At 41.5% G+C, this 27,922-nt stretch overlaps 1 protein-coding gene across 2 annotated transcripts in view; it reads left to right on the forward strand.

The window, feature by feature from the left end:
• Positions 1-27,922, forward strand: part of NMNAT2 (nicotinamide nucleotide adenylyltransferase 2) — a 231,966-nt gene that overhangs the window by 49,227 nt on the left and 154,817 nt on the right. For both annotated transcript variants that reach the window (XM_088845279.1, XM_055419126.2), the window contains exon 4: positions 10,391-10,536. In XM_088845279.1, coding sequence (XP_088701405.1) covers positions 10,391-10,536 — 146 coding nt within the window. The remainder of the gene's footprint in view (positions 1-10,390; positions 10,537-27,922) is intronic.

A 27,922-nucleotide genomic window follows, 5' to 3' on the forward strand; every position in this document is an offset into this window, starting at 1 on the left:
AAGAGAATATGGTATGGAGAGGGGGCAATTAGGAGCTAGGTCCTGAGAGGACTTGTTAGATGCTTAAGAGTTTGGATAGTGTTCTGAGGGCCATGGGAAGCCACTGAGGAGCTAGAGAGTGATACGATTTGGTTTATATTTTAGAGAAATATCCCTTTGGCTGGAACATGAAAGATGGCTCAGGGAAGGGAAGGATTACTGGCAGGAAGTCCAGCCAGAATTCTTTGGTAATTAAAGAGGGAGAGAAAGGTGGCCTGAAGCTGAAAAATAGCAGAAAGATAAAATGGAACAATTCTGGAGATATTTAGAAAGTAATTGGCTGGAAAGTAAGATATACAGTTTTTTTCCTGTATCTTCCTTTGTCTTGCTTTATTCATTTCTTTGTTCATTTAAATTGAGAAACAAGGGCTTCCCTGGTGGTCCAGTGGCTAAGACTGCGTGCTCCCAAAGCAGGGAGCCCAGGTTCGATCCCTGGTCAAGGAACTAGATCCCATACACCACACTACAAAATACCAAATGCCGCAGCAGTGAAGATGCCGTGTGCCACAGCTAAGACAGGGCGCGGCCAAATCAAAAAAATCAAATTGGGAAACAAAAATTCTTTAGCAGACTTATTTTCTTAGATAACAGATCAGTGCTGTAACAGTGGTCTCCATGTGCAGATAACCCATGCTAGTTATTTAACATACGAGACATTAGTATTGAAAATTTAGGGCATGGAAAAAAAAAGGTGGAATGGAGCCTGTATTTGCATTTGGCTTTTGCTTTGGTGACCCTCAAATTCTGCAGCATAGTTTAGTGATCGCCATCCATTCTCTTGTTAGGATAGTCTTTTTTTTTTTTTTAAGCGAAATATAAAGGGGAATCCCCTGGCGGTGCAGTGGTTAAGGCTCCATGCTTTCACTGCCAAGGGCCAGATTCAGCCCCTGGTCAGGGAACTAAGATCCTCCAAGTCATATGGTTCATCCAAAATAATAATATGAGATATAATTGACATCAGTTCAGTTCAGTTCAGTTCATTCGCTCAGTCGTGTCCGACTCTTAGCGACCCCATGAACCACAACACGAAAGGCCTCCCTGTCCATCACCAACTCCCGGAGTTCACTCAAACTCATGTCCATCGAGTCGGTGATGCCATCCAGCCATCTCATTCTCTGTCATCCCCTTCTCCTCCCACCCCCAGTCACTCCCAGCACCAGAGTCTTTTCCAGTGAGTCAACTCGTCGCATGAGGTGGCCAAAGTATTGCAGTTTCAGCTTTAGCATAAGTCCTTCCAGTGAACACCCAGGATTGATCTCCTCTAGAATGGACTGGTTGGATCTCCTTGCGGTACAAGGGACTCTCAAGAGTCTTCTCCAACACCACAGTTCAAAAGCATCAATTCTTCGGCGATCAGCTTTCTTCACAGTCCAACTCTCACATCCATACATGACCACGGGAAAAACCATAGCCTTGACTAGACGGACCTTGGTTGGCAAAGTAATGTCTCTGCTTTTTAATATGCTATCTAGGCTGGTCATAACTTTCCTTCCAAGGAGTAAGCGTCTTTTAATTTCCTGGCTGCAATCAGCATCTGCAGTGATTTTGGAGCCCAAAAATATAAAGTCTGACACGGTTTCCACTGTTTCCCCATCTATTTCCCAAGAAGTGATGAGACCAGATGCCGTGATCTTCGTTTTCTGAATGTTGAGCTTCAAGCCAACCTTTTCAGTCTCCTCTTTTACTTTCATCAAAAGGCCTTTGAGTTCCTCTTCACTTTCTGCCATAAGGGTGGTGTCATCTGCATATCTGAGGTTATTGATATTTCTCCCGGCAATCTTGATTCCAGCTTGTGCTTCTTCCAGCCTAGCGTTCCTCATGATGTACTCTGCATATAAGTTAAATAAGCAGGGTGACAATATACAACCTTGACGTACTCCCTTTCCTATTTGGAACCAGTCTGTTGTTCCATGTCCAGTTCTAACTGTTGCTTCCTGACCTGCATACAGGTTTCTCAAGAGGCATGTCAGGTGGTCTGGTATTCCCATCTCTTTCAGAATGTTCCACAGTTTATTGTGATTCACACAGTCAAAGGCCTTGGCATAGTCAATGAAGCAGAAATAATTGACATACAACATTATATTAGGGATTTCCCTGGTGGTCCAGTGGTTAGGGCTTTGTGCTTCCGCTGCAGGGGGCGCAAGTTTGATCCCTGGTTGGGGAACTAAGATCCTCTAAAAACAATAACAGACCAAAAAACACATTGTATTCGTTTCAGCTGTACAGCATAATAATTTGATTATATATATGTATTGCAAAATGATCACAGTAAGTCTAGTTAACGTCTGTTCCCATACATGGTTATGAAAATTTTTTTTTCTTTTGGTGAGAACTGTTGAGATGTACTCTCCCAGCTGCTTTCAAATACGCAATACATTATTGTTAACTATAGTTACCATGCTATTCGTCACATCCCAGGATAATCTTTAATCTGAGCTGCATCTCTAGAGCCATCATAGAGGTAATAAAAAGTATTGTGTCACACCATCTTTGTCATTCCTTGTCTAGTTCTTACACCTGTTTTTCCTGGGGGAGTTTAATTTTGGGGTGTTTTGGATATTAGAAGTGGAACTTCCACTTGTTTTCTACATCTCCTAAATTTGAGAAATGATGGGATTGAAATTCTGGGTTATATCTGACTTAACCAAATTGTGAGGTATTGATGTAATGGAAAAAATACTTTGTATTTTAAGTCCTCTATCCTTTATTTAATGCTCCCTTGAGACAAATGTGTTTTCCATTTGGGTGACTTAAAGGAGGGAGGCAGAGATAGTCTCAGATGTCATTTCAGGGAATTATTTTACTTCTTAATCAATTATTCTTCTTGCTAAGTCTGTTAGAACTGATTTTCCTATCTCCCATTTCTCTTGGGAAAACTTTATGATAAGTAGTGAAATCTTTGGTCTCAAGATGAAAGCAGTGATACGTATGTGCCCCACACCCCATTATCTGAAAGAAGCCATGATAAATAAAGCAGCAAATTTCTGAACAAGTTGAAGAAATTTTTTATGTTTAATGGTATACAATACGTATGGGTTATAAAGACCCAAGTACATTTTTTTTTCTTTCACTGTGGTGCCAGAAGAATTGGTATGTTTATAATTGATAATCAGGTTTTAAAAATTTGGAAACATCTTTTGTTTTTGAAACATGATTAAAATAATTAGAGAAATGACAAATCTGAGTAAGAGTCTGGGGATTTAGAGCTGGAGAAAGGGGGATCTTAATTTTTAGGATATTTTCACCCCAGAGACATAAAAATATTTGCTTGTAAAGAAAATGAGAGAATAAAACCAGTCACTTTAGCTGTATCCCTGAAGATGTTTATTTTGAAGAGAAGAGGAGAAAGCAGAGAGAACTATACAAATGTAGAGAAGTGGAGAGAATCCCAAGGAGTCATGGTTTTCTCAGAATAGTATTTTTTTTCTCATAATCATATTTTTACCAGGAAACATGAAATAAATATTCAATATCTGACATGATCCCAGGAACTAGGGAGCTACATTTGTGTGTGTGACTTTGTGCACATCCTATAAAGGATGATTCCTAATATTACTTAGGAACCCAGCTTCATAAACATGGAATCATTTTACCCTGACTTGTGATGTAAGTGTGTAAAAAAAAAAGTGTTAGTCACGTCCAACTCTTTGGGACCCCATGGACTGTAGCCTGCCTCTGTCCATGGAATTCTCCAGGCAAAAATACTGGAGTGGGTTGCCATTCCTTTACTCTAGGGATCTTTCCAACCCAGGGATTGAACCCAAGTCTCCTGCATCACAGGCAGATTCTTTATCATCTGAGCCACCATGGACGATTAACCCAGACTAAGTAAATAGGGAGATAAGTGAGCATACATACCCACTCTGCTAGACTTCACATATGCACATTTCAAATCAGACCCAGTAGACACTTTAGCTTGCCCATCAGAATAGATATTTATTGCCAGGAACATTCTGGATTGGACTATTTGCCTTGAGTCTTTTGGAAACTGAACTGACTGGAGCAAATTGCAAGGTTTAGGCTGTAGGAGAATGACTCAGGTTCTTTTTCAGCCTAAAGCAATTACCCAGCTGTTGGAAAGTTGAAATATTGAACCAAATTATATTACCTAAGTTAAAATAAACACCCCTGAGAATAGATCATGATATATATTAAGGTACATGTATTATACAAGGATTGACATCCCTGTTAATATTTCTATATCATGTGAACCAGCCTTGGAATCTTCCCTGAGAATTAGTTCGTTGTTAGTATGTTTTCTTGGTATTTGTTTTCATTGGTTGAGATATATATACACTATTAGCACATTCCCAAAATCATTACCCTATAAGACTGGAATTCGCAGAAACACCCTTGATAAAGTCATCAACAGAAAAATTAAACGCTCAAAAACAATAAGTATTTTGTATATAACAACTACAGAGTTTGGCCTAAAGCTGATGATATGCCTTAAAAAAACAGCTCATTTATTCTCACACGGTCTTATTTAAACCATATAGAGCCCCTGTAAAATGCGCAGGACATGTGTTATAGTACAGCAGTCCCCCCTTATCAATGAGGGGATACGTACCAAGACTCCCAGTGGATGCCTGAAACTGAAGATGGTACTGAATCGTATTTTACCCTGTATGTAAATACCTATGATAAAATTTAATTTATAAATTAGGCACAGTAAGAGATTAACAACAATAATAATATAGAACAGCTACAACAATATACTGTAATAAAAATTATGTGAATGTGGTCCCTCTCTCAAAAATTTCTTCTTGTACTATATTACCCTTCTTGTGATGATGTGAGATAATAAAACACATGATGAGATGAAGTGAGGTGAATGACATAGCATTAGGCTTCTATGGACATTCTGAGGATTTTTCCGAAGAAGGATTGTCTGCTTTGGATCCAGCTGTGACAATGTTTGGATGTCGGGAACAGATTTTGTTGGTGGTTGGGGGTCCCAGAAAGATGGAGCCAGAGGGCACAAGATTTCATCCTGCTAATCAAAACAGTCTGTAATTTAAAACTTATGAATTGTTTAACTCTGGAATTTTCTATTTAATATTTTCAGACCAACATTGACTATAAGTAGCTGAAACCAGGGATGAGGGTGGACCATTGTACCTCCAGCCTTAGCAATAAATGGCCCAAAGCCAAACAATTGGCAAGTGGCAGAACCAGGATTTGTTTTCAGTGTTTTTCTGTTTCAGTTCCAGAGCCCTCTTTGGGGATACACAAATTAAAGATCAGCAGCAAAGAAAATTACAAGAGTCAGTTAGAATCACAACCAATTAATCTAATCTATAGAATTTAAACCATGCCTTAAGACATAACCTACAAGACTGAAACATTTATTGCATTGTATTACAAATTCATGTTTCATTGTTACTCTCTGAGCAGTGAACTGGTAAAAAGACTTTTGTATTTAATTCACCAGTGAATATTTATTGACCACTATTCTGTGTGGGAATACTGAATTAGACATTGTTTTCTTTCTTTTTATTAAAATTAACTTGTAGAGTGAGTGTCCAGTCATTCCAGCAGTATTTTGTTGCCTACTTTTCCTTGTTTCCTCTATAGAGGAGGGGAAAGCCTGAAGACTTGGTAAGGCAATTCTCTGTTCTTCAAACTCTGTTACAAAGTTCCATTCTCTCATTTATAAGATGGGTCTCACTTATTGACCATCTCCTAGATGCTAGGTGTTCTGCATACATTACTGGTAACCTTCACATCTCTGTGGCTTGGTGTGGGTATGCTGCTGCTGCTGCTAAGTTGCTTCAGTCGTGTCTGACTCTTAGCGACCCCATGGACTGCAGCCTACCAGGCTCCTCTGTCCGTGGGATTTTCCAGGCAAGAGAACTGGAGTGGGTTGCCATTGCCTTCTCTGTGGTGTGGGTATAGTCATCCTTATTTTTATGAATGTATAAAAATGTCCAGACATACCTCAGAGATATTGCAAGTTTGGTTCTAGACTACCACAATAAAGGAATATGGCAATAAAGTAAGTCACATGAATTTTTTTTTGGTTTCCCAAAGCATATAAAATTCATGTTTACACTGTACTATGGTCAGTTAACTTTGAAATTGCATTATGTCTTTAAAAATGTACATGCCTTAATTTTAAGAAATGGTTTTTTTGGCTTAAAAAATGATAGCCATCATCTGTGCCTTCAGCAAGTCATAAAGTTTTTGCTGATGGAGGGTCTTGGATGCTGATAGCTGCTGACTGATCAGGGTGGTGATTGCCGAGGTTGGGGTGGCTCTGGCAACTTTCTGAAATAAGACAACAATGGAGTTTGCTACATCAGTTGATCCTTCCTTTCACCTGAACGTTTACAGGCCGCTGGAGGGTTATTAATTGGCCTAATTTCAATATCATTGTGTCTCAGGAAATAAGGAGGCCTGAGGAGAGGGAGGGAGGTGAGCATTCAGAACAGATTTATCATTTAAGTTTGCTATCTTACATGGTGTGGTTCATAGTGCTCCTAAACAATTACCATAGACAACTGATTGCACAGCACTGTAATAAATATAACAATAATGGAAAAGCTTGAAAAACGGTGACATGGAGACCGGAAGTGAGCAAATGCTGTTGGAAAAAACAGTATGGGTACACATGCTCAACTCAGGGTTGCCACAAACTTTCAATCTGAAGAAGAAACAGTATCTGTGAAGTTCAACAAAACAAGGCATGCCTGTATAGCATAGCAGTGGAACTAGACGAGATAGCCTTGGATCAACAGCAGGGCCTTCAATCAAAACTACCTGGGATTGAATCTGGCTCCATACTTACTCCTACCAGTTATTTCATTTCTGTTTTCTCCCTTATGTGCATCTCTAAAATGGGATAAAATTATTTGAACTCACAGAATTTTGGTGTTAATTAACATCTGTAAATGGCTTACAGTGCCAGGGCTTCTGTTGATAGTGAATGTTAGCTATTCATTTGGTGTGTCCTGGAGCTGAATCTGAGCACCTCTTTTTCTTCTTTTTATGTATATCTGTTACTCCCAAAGTGACCTCATTTACTCCTGTGGTTTTAAATATAAAACTATACTGATGACTCCAAAATTTTATATTTCCTGCCAAAATGATACTTTTCAAGTGTAAGTCATCTCATGTCACTTCTCCATTCAAAACCCTCCAGTGACTTCTTATCTCTGAAAAAGCCAAAGCCCTAACGAGGGCCTGTAAGGCCCTGTCTGATCTGTCCTACTTTTCCAATCCATCTCCCACCATCTTCTACTCATTTTCTTTTCTCCAGCCGTACAGGTGTGCTTGTTGAAGACTCAAACACTCTTGCTCCTCAGGCTTTTTGCATTGGGCTTCCCTGGTGGCTCAGCTGGTAACGAATCCACCTGCAATGTGGGAGACCTGGGTTCGATCTCTAGGTTGGGAAGATCCCCTGCAGAAGGGAATGGCTACTTCCCTTCCATGGGATTCCATGGACTATATAGTCCATGGGGTCCAAAAGAGTTGGACATGACTGAGCGACTTTCACTTTCTTTCAGGTTATGTTCTTCCCCAGATATTCAAATGACACATTCCTTCACTTCTTTCAGGTCTTTGCTCAGATCCATCTTACTGGAGAGGCCGTCTATGACCACTTAAATAAAGGAGGATTTCCCTTTCTTTTCCTTCTCACCTAGCTTTTTTTTTTCCCCACTGTGATGTCTGTTGTCATTATTGTTCTTCAGTTGCTAAGTTGTGTTCGACGTTTTGCAACCCCATTGACTGTAGCCTGCCAGGATCCTCTGTCCATGGGGTTTCCAAGGCAATAATACTGGAGTGGGTTTCCATTTCCTTCTCCAGGGCATCTTCCCAACCTAGGATCAAACCTGCATTTCCTGCATCAGCAGGCAGATTCTTTACCATGAGAGAAGCCTATGGTATCTATTACCATTATGTTTATTTTGTTTTTTTTTTATGATCTGTTTTGCCCTCTAGAATGTGAGCTGTATTAAAGCAGGAACTTTGGTTTGTTCACAGCCCCTAAATCAAGTGCCTGGCACATGGCAGACATTCAATAAATATTTGTTGTCCAGCTAGTAAGTATCAGAGTTTCAAACCCAAGTCAGGGCCCCCCTAAATATTTCCTGCTTGTCTACCACACTAGTCTGCATCCCATATCAGGAAAGATACAAAACCATTAAAATATACATCAATTCTGATATTTGTCTTTAAACCAGAAATTTTATGCATATTAGGATTGATTTGCTGTTCAGTATAATTTAACAAATATTTACTGTTCACCACAAATACATGCTCTTAAATAAGAAACAATGACCAACCCACTAAAATAGGTAGAAATTTACCCAAGAATCTAGAAGCCCGAGAAAGGTAAATATTTGTACTTATGAATCTCTAAGTTCAGAGTTATTACGTGCAACTAAAACTAATACGATGGTATATGTCAATTATATCTCAATTTTTTAATGCCATTAAAAAAAATCTCGAGTTGTTAGGTCTATTTTTTGTATCAGACTAGAACACTTGGTCAACCCTGAAACTTTCTTTCCCCATCTTTCTTATTCTCTGTCTACTCATTTACTTAAGCCAAATTTCTAGACACTTTTTTAGATTGTTCTTTCTCTCTTCCTTCACATCTAGTTCATTTGCAAAGATTGTAAACTTTACCAACAAAACTTATCCCAAGACCATTTTCTTCTCATCAGCTTTACCTCTATAAAACCTAGGCCAAGGACGACAACACCTGCCAACCTACCAGCAGGACGTCCTAAGTGCTTTCCTTGTCTTCCCATTTTCCACTGAGAAGTCAGAGTGATCTTATAAAAATGTAAATTGCTTGTCACTTCCCAGCCTAAAAGCTTTAGTGGTTTCCTTTTGTTATTCCTCTCTAAGTTATTTCTTTTAGAAAAACATCCAAACCCTACCCTAGCCTACAAGCCCACTTGATTTGGTCCTGATCACCAGTCCAATCTTCTCTCTCAGCATTTTCCCCATTATTCATGCACTCAAGTCTCTCAGGCCTTTCATTTCTAGGAGGACAGTGAACCCCTCCTTGCCCCAGAATATTTATACTAGCAACTCCTTGTCATTTAGGTCACAGTTTAAATTTCACCACCCCAGAGAGGCCTTCCCTAACTTCTTCATTTCAATTAGTCCCCTCTCCTCCCTTCATCCTTTGTTCTGTCAGAGAGTGAATTGCATTCACTTATTGTGCATGGCACAATCACCATCTAATATTTTCGTTCTCTGTTTATTGTCTGTCTCTTTCCAGTAGAATGTAAACTTGAAGACTGAGAGTTTGCTTTATCAGCAGGGTTTATATCAGAGCCTAACACATCGTGGGCACTCAAACACTTATGAATGGGTAAATCTTTGTCTGAATTTTAATAGCTTATGTAAGATCACAGTAGTTTTAAACACAGCTTTAGTAACTCTGTGACATCTGTGTTCTCATTGCTTCAACGCACAAAAGGAGCAGTATGCCAGGAGAAGGATTCAGCTTCCTCCTATATCTTGGCAACCACTTGGTCAAGCTCTGGACTCAGTTCAGTAGTCAAAACCGTGAGATAAGAGGGGAAAGACAGGCAGAAATGCTGCTGCTGCTGCTAAGTCACTTCAGTCGTGTCCGACTCTGTGTGACCCCATAGATGGAAGCCCACCAGGCTCCCCCGTCCCTGGGATTCTCCAGGCAAGAACACTGGAGTGGGTTGCCATTTCCTTCTCCAATGTGTGAAAGTGGAAAGTGAAAAGTGAAAGTGAAGTCGCTCAGTCGTGTCCGACCCTTAGCGACCCCACGGACTGCGCCTACCAGGCTCCTCCATCCATGGGATTTTCTAGGCAATAGTACTGGAGTGGCTTGCCATTGCCTTCTCCGCAGGCAGAAATGAATACTCCCCAATTGATCAATTGTCCTTTCTCACTTAAAATTTTGAGAGGGAGAGAAAGAAAACAGTTCTTAAAATCAAACACTTTTGGAACTGGAAATGTTAGAGAAAGTTGATGTCGACAGAAAAAAAATGTTCGATTAGGGGAGGAAAACTAATTCAGAAGGAGAAAGGGCTCACACCATGCTGATCGTTGCCTGTTGGAGTGTTCAGGGTTGGGCTTGGGTACCACGTCTTGATTTGTAGGTAAACGCTAAGGAAGAGAGGGTGAGGTGGGGTAGGGTCAGAGAAAGGGAGGAGACGGAGGCCAGCTCGAGAGACGAGAAAGAAGCTAGAAGGAAAGGAGAGCGGAGCTTAGCGTATACAAAAGCAGCCTCGGATCTTGCCGGAGCTGCAAGCGTTAAAGGGAGGCGGGGAGTGACGCCGTTTGCGTCTGGAGCGGCTCCTCGGAGTCCACAGCATCCACCGCCGGAGCCTCGCCTTCCTTTCTCCCTCTGCAGACACATCGAGACACAAAAAGAGAGGCGACCCCAGGGCCAGCGCGAGGGACCCGCCCGCGCCATGACCGAGACCACCAAGACGCACGTTATCTTGCTCGCCTGCGGCAGCTTCAATCCCATCACCAAAGGGCACATTCAGATGTTCGGTGAGTCCTCCCGCCCACCCCCGGAGACTGCTTCCGCCGCTCTTCTTTCCCCGGCACCTGTGTTTTCCAGGGCGTGTGACGGTTTGGCGAGTGCCCATCGGGAGGGGTGTGCTGGCTGATCCAGCTGGTGGGAGGTCAGCCCCTCTATCTTGGGCTCCCGGCAGGGGATGCCAGCAGCTCTTTCGAGGCGTCACTCGCTCGGGCCAGACCCGGCTTGCTGGGGGGCCATGGGGTGGGGGATGGGAGGGGCTGGAGGCGAGCGTTGTTTTGGGTTGGGTGGGAGGTCGAGGTTTGAGGGCTAGGGTGCGGTTGTCTTTTTGGCGACTTGGCGAGTGAGGATCCGGATGGGGGAAGAGGCTGGGGCGTGGAGAAGGGAGAAGGGGGTCGGAGATAACGTGCTATTTGTTTAGGTTGGGCTGAAAGCTCGAAGGAGTTAATGATGTATAGGCTTCGGAGACACAAACACACACACAACACACCAGGAACTGGGCTGGGCTCAAGGAGATTCGTTGATGGTTTGGCTGATGGTTTGGGGGGCGGCCCGGGGCAAATGTTTGAGGGTTGTGGACCGTGTATTGCCCGCGCGAGGAGGATGGCTTAGTGAATGTGGAGGTGGGGGGACAGGGGGCGGGGGCCTGGGCTCCGCTGCCGGGACCAGTCGCCTAGGAAGGGGAGGAGGCGGGGCGGTCTCTGCGGGCCGCCCTCTGCGAGCCGGTGTTGAAGGATGGGGCCCAAGTTGGCTGAGGCTCTGCCCAGGGCGGTGATGGCACCCGCAAGGCTTGCGGCGTGCGAGTGTGTGTATGTGTGTGTGTGTGTGTGTGTGTGTGTGTGTTGTGTGTTGGGCGGGGGGGGAGAGGACATTGTCGCGCGTTTTTTCTTTCAGAGCCTTTGGGGCGAAGAGAGAGACGGCGCGAGCCGGGGCTCCTGGCTGCTGGGTTGGGATTCAGAAGTGGCGAGGGAAAGGTGATCCTTGCCAGGGGGCGGTCTCTGGCCACTGATGCTGCTTCGGTGCTGGTGCGGGGGCGTGCGCGTTTAAACCCCGAGGAAGGGACGCGGAGGTCACTGTAGAAGCAAGGGTTGAGAAGTTAGAAGTTGGGGTGCTTGTTTTCTGGCACTGAGGGAAAAGAGTAAAGCGAGTGGGCTGGGGGTGGACGAGTGAAGGACGGGAGGCCGCAACCCGGCCGGCCAGCGAGGCGCTGTCCGGAGACAGTGGTGCTGAAACGCAGGCCGCGCCGGAGCTGCCTGCCGTCACACGTGTTTACCCCGAGCCTGAGGAATGCGTGGGCCCTCCTAAGGGTTGTTTAATGAAAGCCACGATGTATCGGTAAAGACCGGGTAAGGTGGCTTTGAAGAAAAATATTCCTCTCTTAAACCTAACAGGTGAGTTGAACTGGGCACCCCTAAAAGAAACCTCATGAAAAGAGTATACTTTGAGCAGAGTGTGCATCGGATAGGCACATTCATAGGATCCAAGGAGGGAGACTGAGGTAGCCATCCCTTCCTCACCGCGGTACCTTCACTTTTAAAAGCGTTGGGTCAGGAGCTGGTGCCAACTTACCTATTAAAGACTGTTGTTCAAGCATGAGGGTAGAGCAGAGCAGGTCATCAGCCTTCTAAGAGAGTATCAGTGCCCTGGGAACACTCTTTTTTCACCTTCTTTTGATTTTGGTGTCTTCACCCCTGTCCTCTGTGAGTCTTTCCTCTAGCCATTTTATGTTGCTATACTTTATTCCTCTCAGTTACCCAGAGAGGGAGGGACTTTCCTGTGGAATTCCATGGCTCTAGAAATCTTTAGTGGGCCAGCAGGTACTCTCCCTTTCTTCCTGGAGCCAAGGATGTACTTAATTCCATTTGTTTTGTATTGCAAAAGGGGCAGATTTAGATTGAGAACAAAAGATTTTGCCTGAGGCTTTGTTAAGTTGCTGCTGACCTGCCAGTTCTCCATGACTTTAGAGGAGAGAATATAAGGAAATAAATATGGATTACAGCAGAGAGGTTTAGACTTTTTGACAGTAGTGATTTTTGCTTGCCAGTGGAACTGAGGAAGAGGAGAGAATGTCTGTCAACAAAGCCTTTTGAGTGTCCATTATGTGTAGTCCAGAGAGCAACATGAAAGAGGATATAGTGTGCCCGCTGTGGCTTTAAGGAGCTTATAACCTAATGAAGGATTTAGCACATATACATCAAAAAGGGAACAAGAACCCAAAGTATATATTAAGCTATTTTTTGTAGAATCTCTTATGGGAATCTTTGAGCTAGTGATAAGTTTTGTTAATTTATTTTTGTAAAGCAGCTTCTGATTTACAAAGCATTTTCACTGTGTATGTCTCTTATTCCTAGTAAGAAGCTTATAAAAAAGGCATCATTATCTCCATTTTACAAATAAGAAACTGATGTTCAGAGGCCAAGTGGCTTCCTTAAGTAGCTTAAGTGACATGGAGAGTGGGTGGCAGAAATGAGACTTGAACCCCACATTTCAGATTCCTCTTGAATAGGCCTTTGCACTGTACTAAAAGCAGAAAGAAGTGCTCACTAATCTTCTGACAGTATAATTCCATGAACTCTATTTTCTTCAAGCATATACTAACATGTTAGAATTAAATTTGCCATCAACTAAGCAAGTTTCCTAAATATGCATTTCCTTAAGAGCGCTTCCCCATTTCTAAAGAAATCAGTCATCCATGATCTATTTTCTCCTTTTAAATGACTTAAAAAAAAATTTCCCCAAACAACACAGAATTAATTAATGCAATAAAATGATCAAACTTTTTAAAGATTCTTGAAATTAGTAATAGAAAAACTTTTAAAAGACCCAAACAAGGACTCCCCTGGTGGTCCAGTGACTAAGACGCTGCCATCCCAGTGCAGGGTGCCTGGATTCCATCCCTGGCCAGAGAACTAGATCCCACATATTACAGTTGATTTCACATGCTGCAGCTAAAAGAACCTGCATGCCCCAGTGAAGATCAAAAATCCCACATGCTGCAAATAAGACCTGCCACAGTCAAATAAAAAAAAGATTCCCCCATGGCTCAGTGGTAAAAAAAAAAAAAGAAAAAAATCCACCTGAAGTACACAAGATGTGGCAGGAGCCTCAACAGGAGCTGTGCGTTAGATCCCTGGGTCAGGAAGATCCTCTGGAGGAGGGCATGGCAACCCACTCCAGTATTCTTGCCTGGGAAATCCATGGACAGACGGCTACAGTTTGTGGGGTTGCAAAAGAATCCAATATAGCTGAGAGACTAAACAACAAACAGCAAAAAATAAATTTAAAGACCCAAATAGGACTTTGAAATTAGACACCTTTAATAGAGCTCCTATATTTTGAAATCCAATTGCTCACCAAAGAAAAAAGAGACTGTAAGCAAAGAAAAAAAGTGACATTCAGAACTAAAAACTTACTCTTCATCTCTGTAAAGTAGTACTTGTACAGTTCTCAATATTTATAAAAATATTTCAGAAAGAACTTGTCCTTTGATTCTGAAAGGGGAATTGATATTATTCTTGTTTATGACTATGGAAACATGTGAGAAAAGATCAATACTTGTGATAGAGATATTTGACACCTATATACTTAACTGTAACTAAAATGCTTTCAGGGATGAATAAAAGGTTTTGGCAAAGTAGACCCCTAAACCAATGGTGTCTTATTTCATGTCTGCCTTATTACATACAAAAATAACATAAAGCTAGAAAGTCTCTCTTTTTCTTTTTAATCTGTAAATTCTTAGTTATTAAGCATGAGAAATTATATTTCAGTAAAACTTTCTTTGCATTTGTATTGCCATGTTTGTCAATAAATACGCCAGTGGGAGAGATCTCTGGGTCAGGAAGATTCTCTGGAGGAGGCAATAGCAACCCACTCCAGTATTCTTGCATGGAGAATCCCCATGGACAGAGGAGCCTGGCAGCCTACAGTCCATGGGGTCGCAAAGAGTCAGACGTGACTGAAGCGACATGGCATGCATGCATGCATGCATGCTAGTGGAGATCAGATAGTAAGTTTAAACAGAAAAGTAAGAAAAGACTGATCAGATTAACTCCCATGAAAAGTAAAGGAACTGAGGGAATTGATCACAGAAGAAATGTGTCCTGTTTATTTGATGAGTGCAAAATAACTGGATTTTCCAGTTTTTCTGCTTCAAAATATTTTTGAATTGAACAGTTGGGTTTTTTGAAAAGAGACATAATCCAATTCTGTTTCTCTTGAAAGCTAATGAAGACAACTTTTTACTTGCTGTGAAATTGGAATTGCAGCCCCTATTGCTACAGCTAGAATCACAAGAAAAATGAATTTGAGTTGCTACCAATATGTAGAGAACAGTCTAAAATCAAGAAATTGTTTAGTGTGTTTGAAATGCATATTTTAAAAAAGCGCATTAAGCAGTGTGGCTCATGAAGTGGTGGCTTTTGCACCACTGTTTGATACTACCCTGTAAGTTAAACTGGATAGTGTTATCATCACTCTTTTATAAACAGCAAAGCAGAGGAGCAGGGGTAAGTCATTTGTTCACAATCATAAAGCAAAAGTCAACTAGAATCAATTTCCTGATATACAGACTCTGTATCTCACCAAAAATGCTTTTTTATTCCTTTAATTGCAACAGCATTTATGAAAAGAGGACCCATTGAACTTAGTTATCAACAAAGGGTAATGAGAACTTTATAAATTGTTTTCTTTTGCAACACAAACCACCAACAAAATATATTCAATAAAGATATCTGTTCCCAATATCTTATGCTTATAATAAGGAAAAAATGAAAGTGAAAGTCTCTTAGTCATGTTTGACTCTTTGCGACCCCATGAACTGTCTGTCAGGCTCCTCTGTCTGACAGGCTCCCAGAGGAGTCTGTCAGGCTCCTCTGTCCATGGAATTCTCCAAGCCAGGATACTGGAGTGGGTAGCTGTTCCCTTCTCCAAGGAATCTTCTCAACCCAAGTTGCAGGCGGATTCTTTACCATCTGAGCCACCAGGGAAGTCTTATAATGAGGACAAGTTATTTCTTTTCTCAGTGTTTGTGTATTGTCCATTTAACTGTGTGGCTGGAACATTTCTTCCACCACTTCTTCTCCACTCTTCTGTTACCACAACTAGCTCCTACTCATCCTTCAGATTTTAGTTTCAACAGAACTTCCTCAGGGAACCTCCACTGACTCCTATATTACATATGGTTACCTGACATTTGATCCTGCATAACTTTATATTTTCCATGTCATAACTCTAATCTCATTCTTTGTTTCAAGACTATTTTCCATGATAGACAATAAGCTTTACTGAGACAGAAACTATGCTTGGTTTAACTATTGATTTACTTACTAGTACCTAACATGGAATAGGCTCTCCATAATATGGGGTTGGAGCTTCCCTGGTAGCTCAGCTGGTAAAGAATCCACCTGCAATGCTGGTGACCCCAGTTCAATTCCTGAGTCGGGAAGTTCCCCTGGAGAAGGGATCGGCTACCCACTCCAGTATTCTTGGGCTTCCCTGGGGGCTCAGATGATAAAGAATCCACCTGCAATGTGGGAGACCTGGGTTTGATCGCTGGGCTGGGAAGATCCCCTGGAGGAAGGCATGGCAACCCACTCCAGTATTCTTGCCTGGAGAATCCCCATGGGCAGAGGAGCCTGGAGGGCTAGAGTCCACGGGGTCACAAAGAGTCAGACACAACTGAGCAACTAAGCACAGCACAGCTGCACATGGAGTTGGCCAAAAAGTTCATTCGAGTTTTTGTATGATGTTCCAGAAAAGCCTGAACAAATTCTTTTGCCAACCCAATAGTATAATATAATAACAATTGCAAATAGCAAGTCTTTGCTTCATAATAGTTGTTGAATAAAAAAAAAAAAACAAGTGAATGTGTAGAATGTTGTTCCTGGTGGAGGAATCAAGCATGCATAAGGGCTGGGGTGATGGGATAGAGAGCCATGACATATTAGAACAAAAGAAAGCTCAGGAAGATTCAAGATAGCGGGGAGTAAGAGTTAAAACTGGAAAGTTAGGTGGAATTCTGATCAATCATGAAGACTTTAAGTCCTATTAAAGCATTTAGAGTTTATGCCAATGACAATGGCAAATGTTGCATTTTTTAAGAAAATGGATGTAATAATCATATTCATGAAATTGTGATTTAATTGAATTTTGAATATAAATTGGTGAAGGGAAAGGATGGAGATGTGGTGACCAGCTAGGAACCTATTTCAGCAGTACAGAGTTCAAGTCAGAAAAGACTATTACCTTGCCCAGGTTGGTGGCATTTGGGATGGAGAGTGTGTATTTAAAAATATTTAGAAGGTAAAAGATCCTTATTTTGTGATTTGATGGGTAGGTGGTGGCAAAATAGTCTAGTGTGATTGGCAGGTTTCCATCCAAGGGAGATGAATAAAGAACATTGGAAAAGAAGCAGTTTTGGGTTTGGTGATTTCCTACTCTAAAGTTTTGGGAATATACATCCTAACCAAATATTAATACTAATGTCAAAGAAAGTAAAAGTCACTCGTCATGTCTGACTCTTTGCAACCCTGTGGACTGTAGCCTGCCAACCTCCTCTGTCCTTGGAATCTCCAGGCAAGAATACTGGACTGGGTTGCCATTCCCTTCTCCAAGGTGTCTTTCTAATCCATGGATTGAGCCTGGGTCTCCTGCGTTGTAGGCAGATTTCTTTACTGTCTGAGCCATAAGGGAAGCCTAATGCAAAAGAAGGAAATACCTAAATTCAAAGGATCTTTATAGCCTGGGACATCTGAAACTTCAAATGAAAACTCCCAGTAGGTTCCATTTGGATTATTCAAAGCTCTTCATTCAAGAAATATATTGAAATTCATTAACATTATGGAAATAAAAAGATAAAGAGTTTGCTAGATTTTTTTTTTATAGATAGCTTTTTTATAATCCTAAAGTTGACTCTCTTGTAATGTTGAGGCTGTGAAACCGAAAACAGTTGATGCAGTTCAAAAGGCCATTCCAAAACTTGCCCATCATTGTGATGAGAGCTGTAATAATATAATATAAGGCTGACCAAAAATCTCATTCAGGTTTTTTCATACAATGTTACGAAAAATCCAAGCAAACTTTTTGGCCAACCTAATACATTTAGGTGGATGCTTGGAAATTCTAATTCATTGGTAGGTTGAAGGTTCAATAATGGAAACTCATGCATCACTTATGGTGGTTTCATTGGCAAGGGCTGTGCCTTCTCATGACATGAGAATAATGGCTGAAAAAAAATGGAGATATTTTTGCCTACATGAACAGGTTTACTTTCTTCTGCTGAACTGATTGACTGAACTCCAGATGGACATAATTATGCTAATTATGATAGGCAACTTTCCCATCTAGAATGCATCTCAAACCAAGGAACCTATATAGGATATAGGTTATATCCTATAACCCAGAAGGTTGACATGCTAAAAATTTTGAAATGAAGAAATACTAATTTTAAGTTTCTCTTTTCATTTTCCTTGATCTTATTCTACATATCCAAATGATTATGCTTAAAGCCATCAGAATTAAGAGGTTTCTATGACTTTTAGTTTGCATTACTGCTTAGCCGGAACATCATTTTAAAATGTTGCAAGTCTCAAGAGAAACACTTCTACACAAATTTCCAATTTTAGACCAAGTCAAATGAACAGCCTAAAGTGCAGAGGCAAACTCAACTGGAAACATAACCTATCAACCCTCAAGTCTGGATCTCCCTCTACTTTAGAGAGATCCTCAGACATGAGAGGAAAATGCACAACCAGGTGGATAATCTCTATTTTCTGTTATTTTTCTGTTGATAGGCAATAACTGTGAAAGTAAACTATGCATGACCAGGAAAGAGAATGAAAACCCCATTTTGGAAGTGTTTCTTTAAAAAGATTCAAATCTAAATTTTATAATATCGTTGTCCTCTTAGCTACTAATACAGTGTTGTATGTGTTCAGTTCAGTTCAGTTCAGTTCAGTCGCTCAGTCGTGTCCGACTCTCCGCGACCCCATGAATCACAGCACGCCAGGCCTCCCTGTCCATCACCAACTCCCGGAGTACACTCAAACTCATGTCCACAGAGTCGGTGATGCCATCCAGCCATCTCATTCTCCGTCGTCCCCTTCTCCTCCCGCCCCCAACCTTTCCCAGCATCAGAGTCTTTTCCAGTGAGTCAACTCGTCGCATGAGGTGGCCAAAGTTTCAGTTGTATGTGTAGTGGATACTTAATCAATATTTAGTGATACTATAAAATACACACGTTCTAGTAGAGTTCTCGTTCATATTTAAAGTGTTCAACTCATCCTGAATTGCACAAGAAAGATTCTAAAGGAACAAAGGACTGCATTAATTTTTTTCTTCAATTTTTGGCCACACCCCACAGCATGTGGGACCTTACTTCCCTAACCAGGGATCAAACCCACACTCCCTGCATTAGAAAGTGGAGTCTTAACCACTGGACTACTGAGGAAGTCCCTAAATTTTTTTTTTTAATACTAGTTTAAAAAAAATACTCAGCACACCATATTTTGGTTAAACAAAGGCATTTAAAATAATTTTTAAGGATCTGATCTAACAAACTAAGAACTGGGATATAGGAATGCATTTTCTAGAGAGTTATACAACTTTATGGATACGTGTTCCATATCTCAATATGTGTAAATGCAGCGTCAGTTTACAAGGAATGCAGTTTTCCATTGCCATAGGTTTTCCAATTATAAGCATTCAAATGCTTGGATCACATTTGCTTTTTTTTTTTTTTAAAAAAATACAGTTTGGCAGATAGGCTCAGAAATATTTTAGACTAAAAAAGATGTTCAGTGGCTTACATGGTATGATTGAGGCCATCTTCCTGGCATTGGCTCCCTCCTCCTTTTGTGCAGTATCTCAGTGATCTACAAACTCTGCAGCAAAGGCAAATATTATAAAGACTACCAGCATCATCATCTTCCCCATGATCATTTTAATAATGGAGTTAACCTTATTTGAGCTCTTTAAACTCTACTACCATTAAACTGTTTTCCACTAAATCTATGGCATAATTCTCTTTTGTTCTGAACAAGTGAGCCAACCAGGAAAATTCTTGTAATTTTGGTGATAAGGGAGTAAGAGGAAGAGGTAGAAAAGGAGCAAGACTCAGAGGCTAACCCGGAAAGTGGTAGCAGCTAAATTGCATTCTTTTTCTGCTCTTTCTCCTTCATCAGGTTGCCTCCACATGGGTAACTATGCTTAGACATATTGACCTCACATAATATTTACCAGACAGTAGGAGAGGGAGTGAAATCTAGCCCCTAGATAAGACTAAATGCTTATAGTTTTTCTCTACCCTTGGCCCAATATTAAATTCTCAACAAAATAGCTGAATTATCCTTGTAAAATGTAAGTCAGTTGTAAGTCAGATCATGTTGCTCCTCTGCTGAAAACCCTCCAATGGCTCCCTATTTCATTCAGGGTCAAAGTCATTTTAATGATCTACAAGGCCTCCGAGACCTGCCACCTTTTCCCGGGACCTCGTCTCCCTACATCAGCACATCTCTTTGCCATCTCACTTTTCGCCAACCTCACTGACCTCTTGTTTTATCCTCAGAGCCTTCACTGAATGTTCTCTCTGCCTAGAATGCCCTTCCCCCACATACCCCCATATTTCACTCTGTAAGTCTTTGTCCAAATGCAGCCTCTCACTGTCTATTTGACAGGTCCTACTTCCCTGATCACATAATTTAAAATCACAGTGCATACACTTCCAATCCCCTTTATCATATTCTACTTATATCTTTTTCTCTTATCTCTTACCCCCTTTTAACAAAGATGAAGTGAAGTGAAAGTCGCTCAGTCGTGTCCGACTCTTTGCGGCCCCATGGACCATACAGTCCATGGAATTCTCCAGGCCAGAATACTGGAGTGGGTATCCTTTCCTTTCTCCAGGGGATCTTCCCAACCCAGGGATCAAACCCAGGTCTCCCGCATTGCAGGCAGATTTTTTACCAGCTGAGGCACAGGGAAGCCCAGGAATACTGGAGGGGGTAACCTATTCCTTCTCCAGTGGGTCTTCCTCACCCGGGAATAGAACCAGGGTCTCCTGCTTTGCAGGTGGATTCTTTACCAACTGAGCTATCAGGGAAGCCCTGATAGCTTTAACAAAGATAGATAGTATCTTTCACCCTTTATTGTTTAATGTCTATATCCTCAGCTAGCATGTGAGCTCTTCAAATGTAGGGAATCTTCATTTGCTCTGCTCATTGATTTATCTCAGTCTCCTTGAAGACTGCCTAGCCATAATGCTCAATAAATGTCTGTTGAATGAGTGAATGAATGAAATGTTGGAATTACCTACCATCCCAACCTCAATTCTAGATTCTTTCTGTGGCAGAGAGGGTAAAGTCTTTACGGCGGATCGGTGAGCATTGATTCAGTCAACAAATGATTACTGAGTTATGAATATGTCTCAGGCACTGTGCTAGGCCTCAATTAAAGGCATTCCTTCTTATGCTTCAGGGAGACCATCTTCTGTAGAGGAGATAAGCTATACATGGCCGTTCAAGTCAAAGTGCCTTAAAAGAGGGGAGAATGATGTAAAGTGGGAACACAGAGGGAAAAGTGATCCCTCCAGGTGTGGTGGGAGGACCATCAGGGCAGGTGTAGTGAGAGTGAGCTTGAAGGTAGGGGTTGTCCAGTGGACAGGATGGAGAATGGCGTTCTGGGCCAAGAGCTAGTATGTGAAAAGGCCCCAAACAGCATCACACGTGAAGGGACCTCCACGGAGCTTGCTAGGTGACTGCAGTGTGGGTGGGGACAGGAAAGGGCAGGAGATGAGAGAGCCAGAAAACAGGTCTGGGCAGGGGTAGGGGGTGGACACCAAAGAGTTTAGACTTTACACAGGCAGAGGAGTGCGTTGCAGATGTGGGACCTACCTCCCAAATGTCAATGTTGTCGTGATTAGGATTCTGACACCATGATTTTATCTAAGCATTTTAAAGTTATTATTTCCTGATCACTCTTCTAAATATGGAAGGGGAATTCCCTGGTGGGCCAGTGATTAGGATTCTGCACCTTCACTGCTGAGGGCCTGGGTTCAATCCTTAGTGGGGGAACTAAAATCCCAAAAGCCACATGGAGCAAGCAAAATATTAAGATATTAAAAAAATAATGTGGAGTACTTTTTCTCCCACGATTGAAAAAATTTATTTACTTTTTAATTTTTGTTTCCTGAAATGGAACCATTGTCCATTCTACTGAGGAATAAATAAGTGGGAAGTTATACTGCTGTACAGCCCACCTAAGCAGGTAAACAATCAAACAGTCACGTCTCTGACAGAAGTTGTTCTCACCTAAGTTCTAAAGGTAACCCTTCCGTACTTCAGTGGGGTGGTCCCCTCACTGCTGTTAGAGTATTTTCAGGTTTGGTGACATCAGATCACCCTAGTGTGATCTTTGGTGATTTTGTAGCATTTGCATCATGTGCCTGCTCGCTTTTTCTCTAGGCTTAATTGTCTGAAGAGTGAGGACCATTGGAGATCTTTTTCTTTGACACTGATTTTCTGCTGTAATGCTTTCAGGAGGTCTTGAATAAGTATACTGTATATCTGTTCTTGCTCAAAGCTATGGGGTTTTGTGATTTTTAAATTTATTATTATATGATTTTAAAGCCCCAAATAAATGACATTCCAGTGTGTGTGTATATGGGGGGGGGCGGTGTTGGGTTTTCTCATTGCTTTATTCTTGAATATTTTTCCAAGCCTTCATCTTGGTACCCACAGAGGGATCCTCATTCCATGAAGTACTGAGATTAACTTACATCAATAATTATTTACATCTTTTTTGAGACATTTATGTGCTGATAAATACTTAGCAGCGTGTGGCTTTTCAGAAGAACTACAATATCTTTAAAATAAGACAACTTTTTTTTTTCAGCTTGGAGACTGTCACCCATTATAAATTAAAATTAAGAAAGACAATAAAGTATTATATATATAAATTTAAGACATAATTGCCTCATTTGCCATGAACCAATCTTGCTAAGCACAGTTTAAAAATTATTTACTTGTTATGCCCCAGGGAATCAAAGTTTATAGAGAATACATGATTTTCCCATGCTGTGAATCACGTGGATAAAGAGTGGATAAATGTCTCTGTTTTTCCTATTGCTTCATTATTTCTCTGTATATGGAACATAATAAACTGAATTACTATTGATTTTAGAATATACTTAGCCTCCTTTAACCTTTGTTTTATCATCTGTAAATAGGGTAATTGATATAAGTCAGGGGTCAGCAAAACTCTAGCCTGCCAGACAAATGTGGTGTACAAGCTAACAATAGCTATTACATTTTTAAATGTTGGAGAAAACATACAAGAAGAAGGACACTTGAAGCACATGAAAATTTTCTGAAATTTAAATATGAGTATTCATAAATAAAGCAGTTTTTAAAATTTTAATGTACTTATTTTTAATTGAAAGATAATTGCTTTGCAATATTGTGTGGGTTTCTGCCATACAAGCAACATGAATCAGTCATAGGTATACATATGTCCCTTCCCTCCTGAAGCTCCCTCCCCCCTCCCACCCCATCCCATCTCTCTAGGTTGGCACAGAGCCCCAGTTTAGGCTTCCTAAGTTAGACAGCAAATTCCCACTGACTTATTTCTTTTCATATGGTAATGTATATGCTTCCATGCTACTGTCTCCATTCACCCCACCCTACTCCTTCACGTGAATATCGTCTCTGCTTATTTTCATATGACAACAGTAGAGTTGAGTAGTTGTGATGGAAACTGTTTAGACTGCAAAGCCTAAAATATTTACTACTCTCTGACTGTTTACAGAAAAAGTTTGTCTATTCATGATATAACCTACCTCTGGGGGTTGGAATGGGGAGTGAATTTGAAGGGTTCCAAAAATATAAAATACAGTTGAAGTTCATTACCCAGTGGAACTCTTTAATGAACAATTTTCAGTCTAAACTAAATCTCTGAAAGGACTCATTTAAGCAGCAAATGTAGTTTCAACTTCATAATTGTAATTTTTCTGGCCGACTGAGTAAATGGCCGTGTTCACACTGGGGATGATTTTCTGGTGTTTGGTTTACACTGGGCATTGATTTGCCCCTCTGGCTAATGTCGGACGTTTATCTGCTGCTGAACACTTGATGTATTTTCCCAGAACATCCTTTTCCCAATTCACATCTACTTCCTTCTTTCAATCTAATATTTTATATACTTTATATTTGAGGATTTAAAAAAATTAGCGCATCAATTGCATTGGGCTTTTCCAGGCTGCTCTTCAGTCACATCTCGGTTTTCTGCAGGATCTCACCTCTTTCTGAACTCTGCTAGCACTTGGTTTGTGCCTCTGTTATAACACTTAGCACCTTGTGCTGTGGATTGAAGCTATTTCAGTCCGTGTTTTGTGTTCTCGATCAGATTTAGGCTCTTGCCTATGTCATAGGCCTTTTTGTATCTCCTAAAGTGCTCTAGGCAAATGGAAGGTACTATAAATATTTAGCAAATGAATGAATGATTGAATGGTTGGCAATATTCAGAATCTCCAATATTTGGCAAAATAGGTGATTAGGAATCAGACAAAAATTTGGAAATCAGGAAACACAGGAAAACAGAATTTCATGTATGCCAGAGTCAGAAAACAGGAGAAACAGCCAACATTTAGTGACTCCAGAACTGAAATGGATTGTTGCCTCAAGGTAAGAAGGCTCATGTATCATGGAGGGGAACCCTATCCGTGAGTATAGCCTTTCCAGGCACTTGCAAGGGAACCTGCAAGTCATATTTGGGAGCTATTCAATTTGTGACTTGGCAGGAATGGAAAATGTAGGGTCAAGGATGAAGGTGAGTCCTCAAACTATCCACTGGATGCTACAGTCAGATGCTTGGGTACATCCAGCAATGGTTTCTTAGTGAGGAAAAAGTAGGCTAGGGGATGAGGGAGGAGTTAAATTTTATTTAGTCATGGTTTGAGAAGGGTTTCATGTATGTGGCACTTGACACAGGGGAGCTTTGTACAGTATTTACTTTAGTTCAGATAAGCAAAATGAACAAAGAACTTTGGTTTGTCAGTTGTAAGGTTTTGCTTCAGAAATCACAGAACCTCCATTCAGAGATTTCAAAAACCACTCACCCAGTCCCGAAATCCCTTTTAAAACATCTTCACAAGTATTTGTCCAGACTTTGGCTTAAGATCTTCTAGGGCCAAGCAAAGCTCTCTTTTCGGAGGCAGCCAAATAGCTCTTGGCACAGTTTTACTTTTTTCAAGATTATTCCTTCTATTGGACTGACATTGACTTTCCTGAGACTTCCATATGTTGGCCCTAGTTCTTTTCCTTGAGATTCATGCAACAGGTCTAATCTGTCTTGCTCTGCTCGTGAGACATTTCAGACAGTTGAAGATAGCTACTCTGCCCTCCTCACGAGTCTTCTCCTTAGGCTAACAAGCTCTTTCAGCTGAACATCAATTATTGTTGCTAGTTTTCATAACGTTCTGGCTCATCCTCTTTGAACATATCTTCATTGTCTACATCCCTCTTTAAATGTCCTGCCAGTTTGTGATGCAGCCTTCAGATGCGGTGAGCTGTCTTACCTGTGACTGAATGTAGCTTATGGTGTTAGGAGCCCTAACATCTGAGTAGCCAGGATAGGCCTGAGACCTTGCTTAGGCCTAAGTTTCAATTTCCTGGAGACAGGGTGGAGGCTAAGCTCACAGAAACTCCTCCCTAAGAAGATCCCACCTGCGCCAAAATTAAGAAACTCCTCCCTAGAAAAGTCCCGCTGGCGCCAAAAATCAGGCCAATCAGAGGAAAAAGGGAAATCCCCCAGAGAAAACCCTGTGCGTGCGCGCGTGCGCACGCACACATAAACTGGCCAATGAGCTTCTGCGCACACATGAACTGGCCAATGAGCTTCTGCGCACACGTGAACTGGCCAATGAGCTTCTGCGCACACGTGAACTGGCCAATGAGCTTTTGCCAGTTTGATCTTTTGAACAAAAATAGGTGCTTATGTAATCTAAGACTATAAAAACCGCTGTGACCTGGGCTCGGGGCTCTTGTCCCTCTCCACTGCGCTGGAGGAGGCATGAGCCCTAGCTTGAGCTAGAAATAAACCCCATTCTTGCTTTTGCATTGCTGCGAGTGTCTTATTCTACCAGTATGGGGGGACCGGACTCAGGGCATAACAATGGATGTTTCCATTATTGGTGGCACTGTATCTCTCTAATGGAATCAGGTAAGACAAGTTATGGTTAGCTTCATGCTGAAATGTCCTGACACTCTGAATAATCAATTTGGTGGACGAAACGACTTAGTCCAATTAGTTCAATTTATTTAAAAGTCTGGCTGGTAAAACAAATCCGATTAGTACAGTGCCAAGATGGGTGTCTTCTGGAACTCTGTAGGTCAGTGCACATGCTTGGTTGTGTGAGATGTCGGCCACACACTGAGAGTCACATGTTCCTTTCAGGATAAGGAAGAAATTTCTCAGGTTCCAGGATGGGGCTAACACTATACATCTCTAAATTGCTGATTTATCAAGTTTATTTACTTAGTTGGCTGTGTCAGATCTTAGTTGCAGAATGTGTGATCCACGTTGGGAGCATGGAGACTTAGCCACTGGATGGTCAGGGAGGTCCCAAGTTTCTTAGTGTGTCATTATAAGGGCTATTACTTTTTAAATGGGTTCTATCGAGAGTTCCAAATCTACTCTTGTCCATGTTTCAAAGCCCTGGCTTGGGGACTAAACTCTAACTTTCCCCCTACCTTGTCCGGCTCCCCTCCTCATGCTTGTGCCATTGGCACTCCCCTATTACCAGCGCCCCCGTGAGAGTGAAAAAATGCTCTTGTTCCCTGCAGTGCTGACTTTGTCCCAACAGAGCTGGGCAGTAACACATTTAAATGGGGCAAATGGAATCTTAAAAATATACGTATATAACAAATAAGTCATTTTCCTTATGGAAATTTCCAAATATGCCAGAGTAAACAGCGCATGGGCTTAACTGCTTTGAGGCATGTAGGATCTCCCCAGACCAGCGACTGAACCCATGTCCAATCTGCCTTAGCAGGCAGATTCCTATCCACGGAGCCACCAGGGAAGCCCCCACAGTACTTGTCACCCAACTTCAATAATTACAGACTCATTGCCAGTCTCGATTCGTTAATGCTCCTACCCCTGTCCCTGCCCTATATTCTTTTGGAGCAAATCCCAGGCATCCTATTGTTTCAAGGTGAGGTCCTTTCAACTAACACATAATTGCTTCTCTGTCTATATGACCTCCACGTGCAGACTGGATCTTTCTCCTCTTCATTTCTGTTTGTTTGCTTGACAGTTTCAGTTGCAGACAGGGCTGGTATGGGGACAATGCCTAATTTCCATCTTTGAGCAGATATAATAATTCTTTCATCCCAGTAAACAGTAAGTGACTCTAGCATTGGCATTACTTTGACTGCAGGGGATTTCTGGCCTCTCCCTTCTTTCTCACATCATGCAGGGCCTCCACGGCTCCCCTCCGGAGTGGAGCTCCCGCTGGGCACAACGAGCCATTCTTCCATGACCTGCAGCATTCGGCTCTTTATTCCTTGTCATTCAGAGCCACGAGCGTCTGTGTTAGATGCTCCTTCTCTCATCAGTAGTTCCCAGCCTGGCCTCTGAGCAACCAGGGTTTCTCAGAGACCAGAATAAAGATCTGGGGACTGTTTTCAGTATCTCTAAGCTTATAATCACCCTCAATATGGCACAGGCTATGCATTGAGTTTCTGGACTTCTGCTAATATTATTGTTAGTTTGGTGACATCATCTCATAATGATCAAGAGTCCTGCTTGGTAGCTAGAAATGTTTTCTATGAGCAAAAAATAAATAAATAAATAAAAAATAGTGATTTTTTTTTTTCTTTCATTTCTTCATAAGAGGAGGAAAATAATTAAATGAATTCTGTCTGGAGACAAGTTTGGCTCCCGCTATAGCATTTGAATTCTGGGCTTCTGTTTGGTCTGCCTTTAATTTAACCTCTGCAGAAAAATTAAAATAAAACCCTTCTTATTGGTCTCTTAATCCTTCCCTTATGCTGCTTTAAATCAGCTTTTCAAAGTGTATTGTCATGCAGTTGTGTTATCATTTGCATTTAAATGTAGTGAATAAAGATCTCTCAGCTGAAGCTCTAAGTGTTGGGGGGGGGTGTTGGGGGGAGATGTTTAAGCCTAATATCCCAGTTTGCCCAGTAAATCTTATGGCTCTGAATATTCATATAAGAGGCTTAAATGACTTCTCCACATGGAATTTGCTCTTCCCAGCTGCATTTGTTTTGTTAATATGGGTTCTTCGTGGTTTCATTCTTCCTTTTTTTTAGCTCTGACAGTGGGTGGAGCAGAAGTGATGGGGACCTGGTAAAGACTGTCTCCTGAGTGTGTGCATGCTCA

Source organism: Moschus berezovskii, chromosome 17 (assembly GCF_049115385.1).
Source record: "Moschus berezovskii isolate FMDL1 chromosome 17, NW_MosBer_1.0, whole genome shotgun sequence".
Taxonomy (NCBI): Eukaryota; Metazoa; Chordata; class Mammalia; order Artiodactyla; family Moschidae; genus Moschus; species Moschus berezovskii.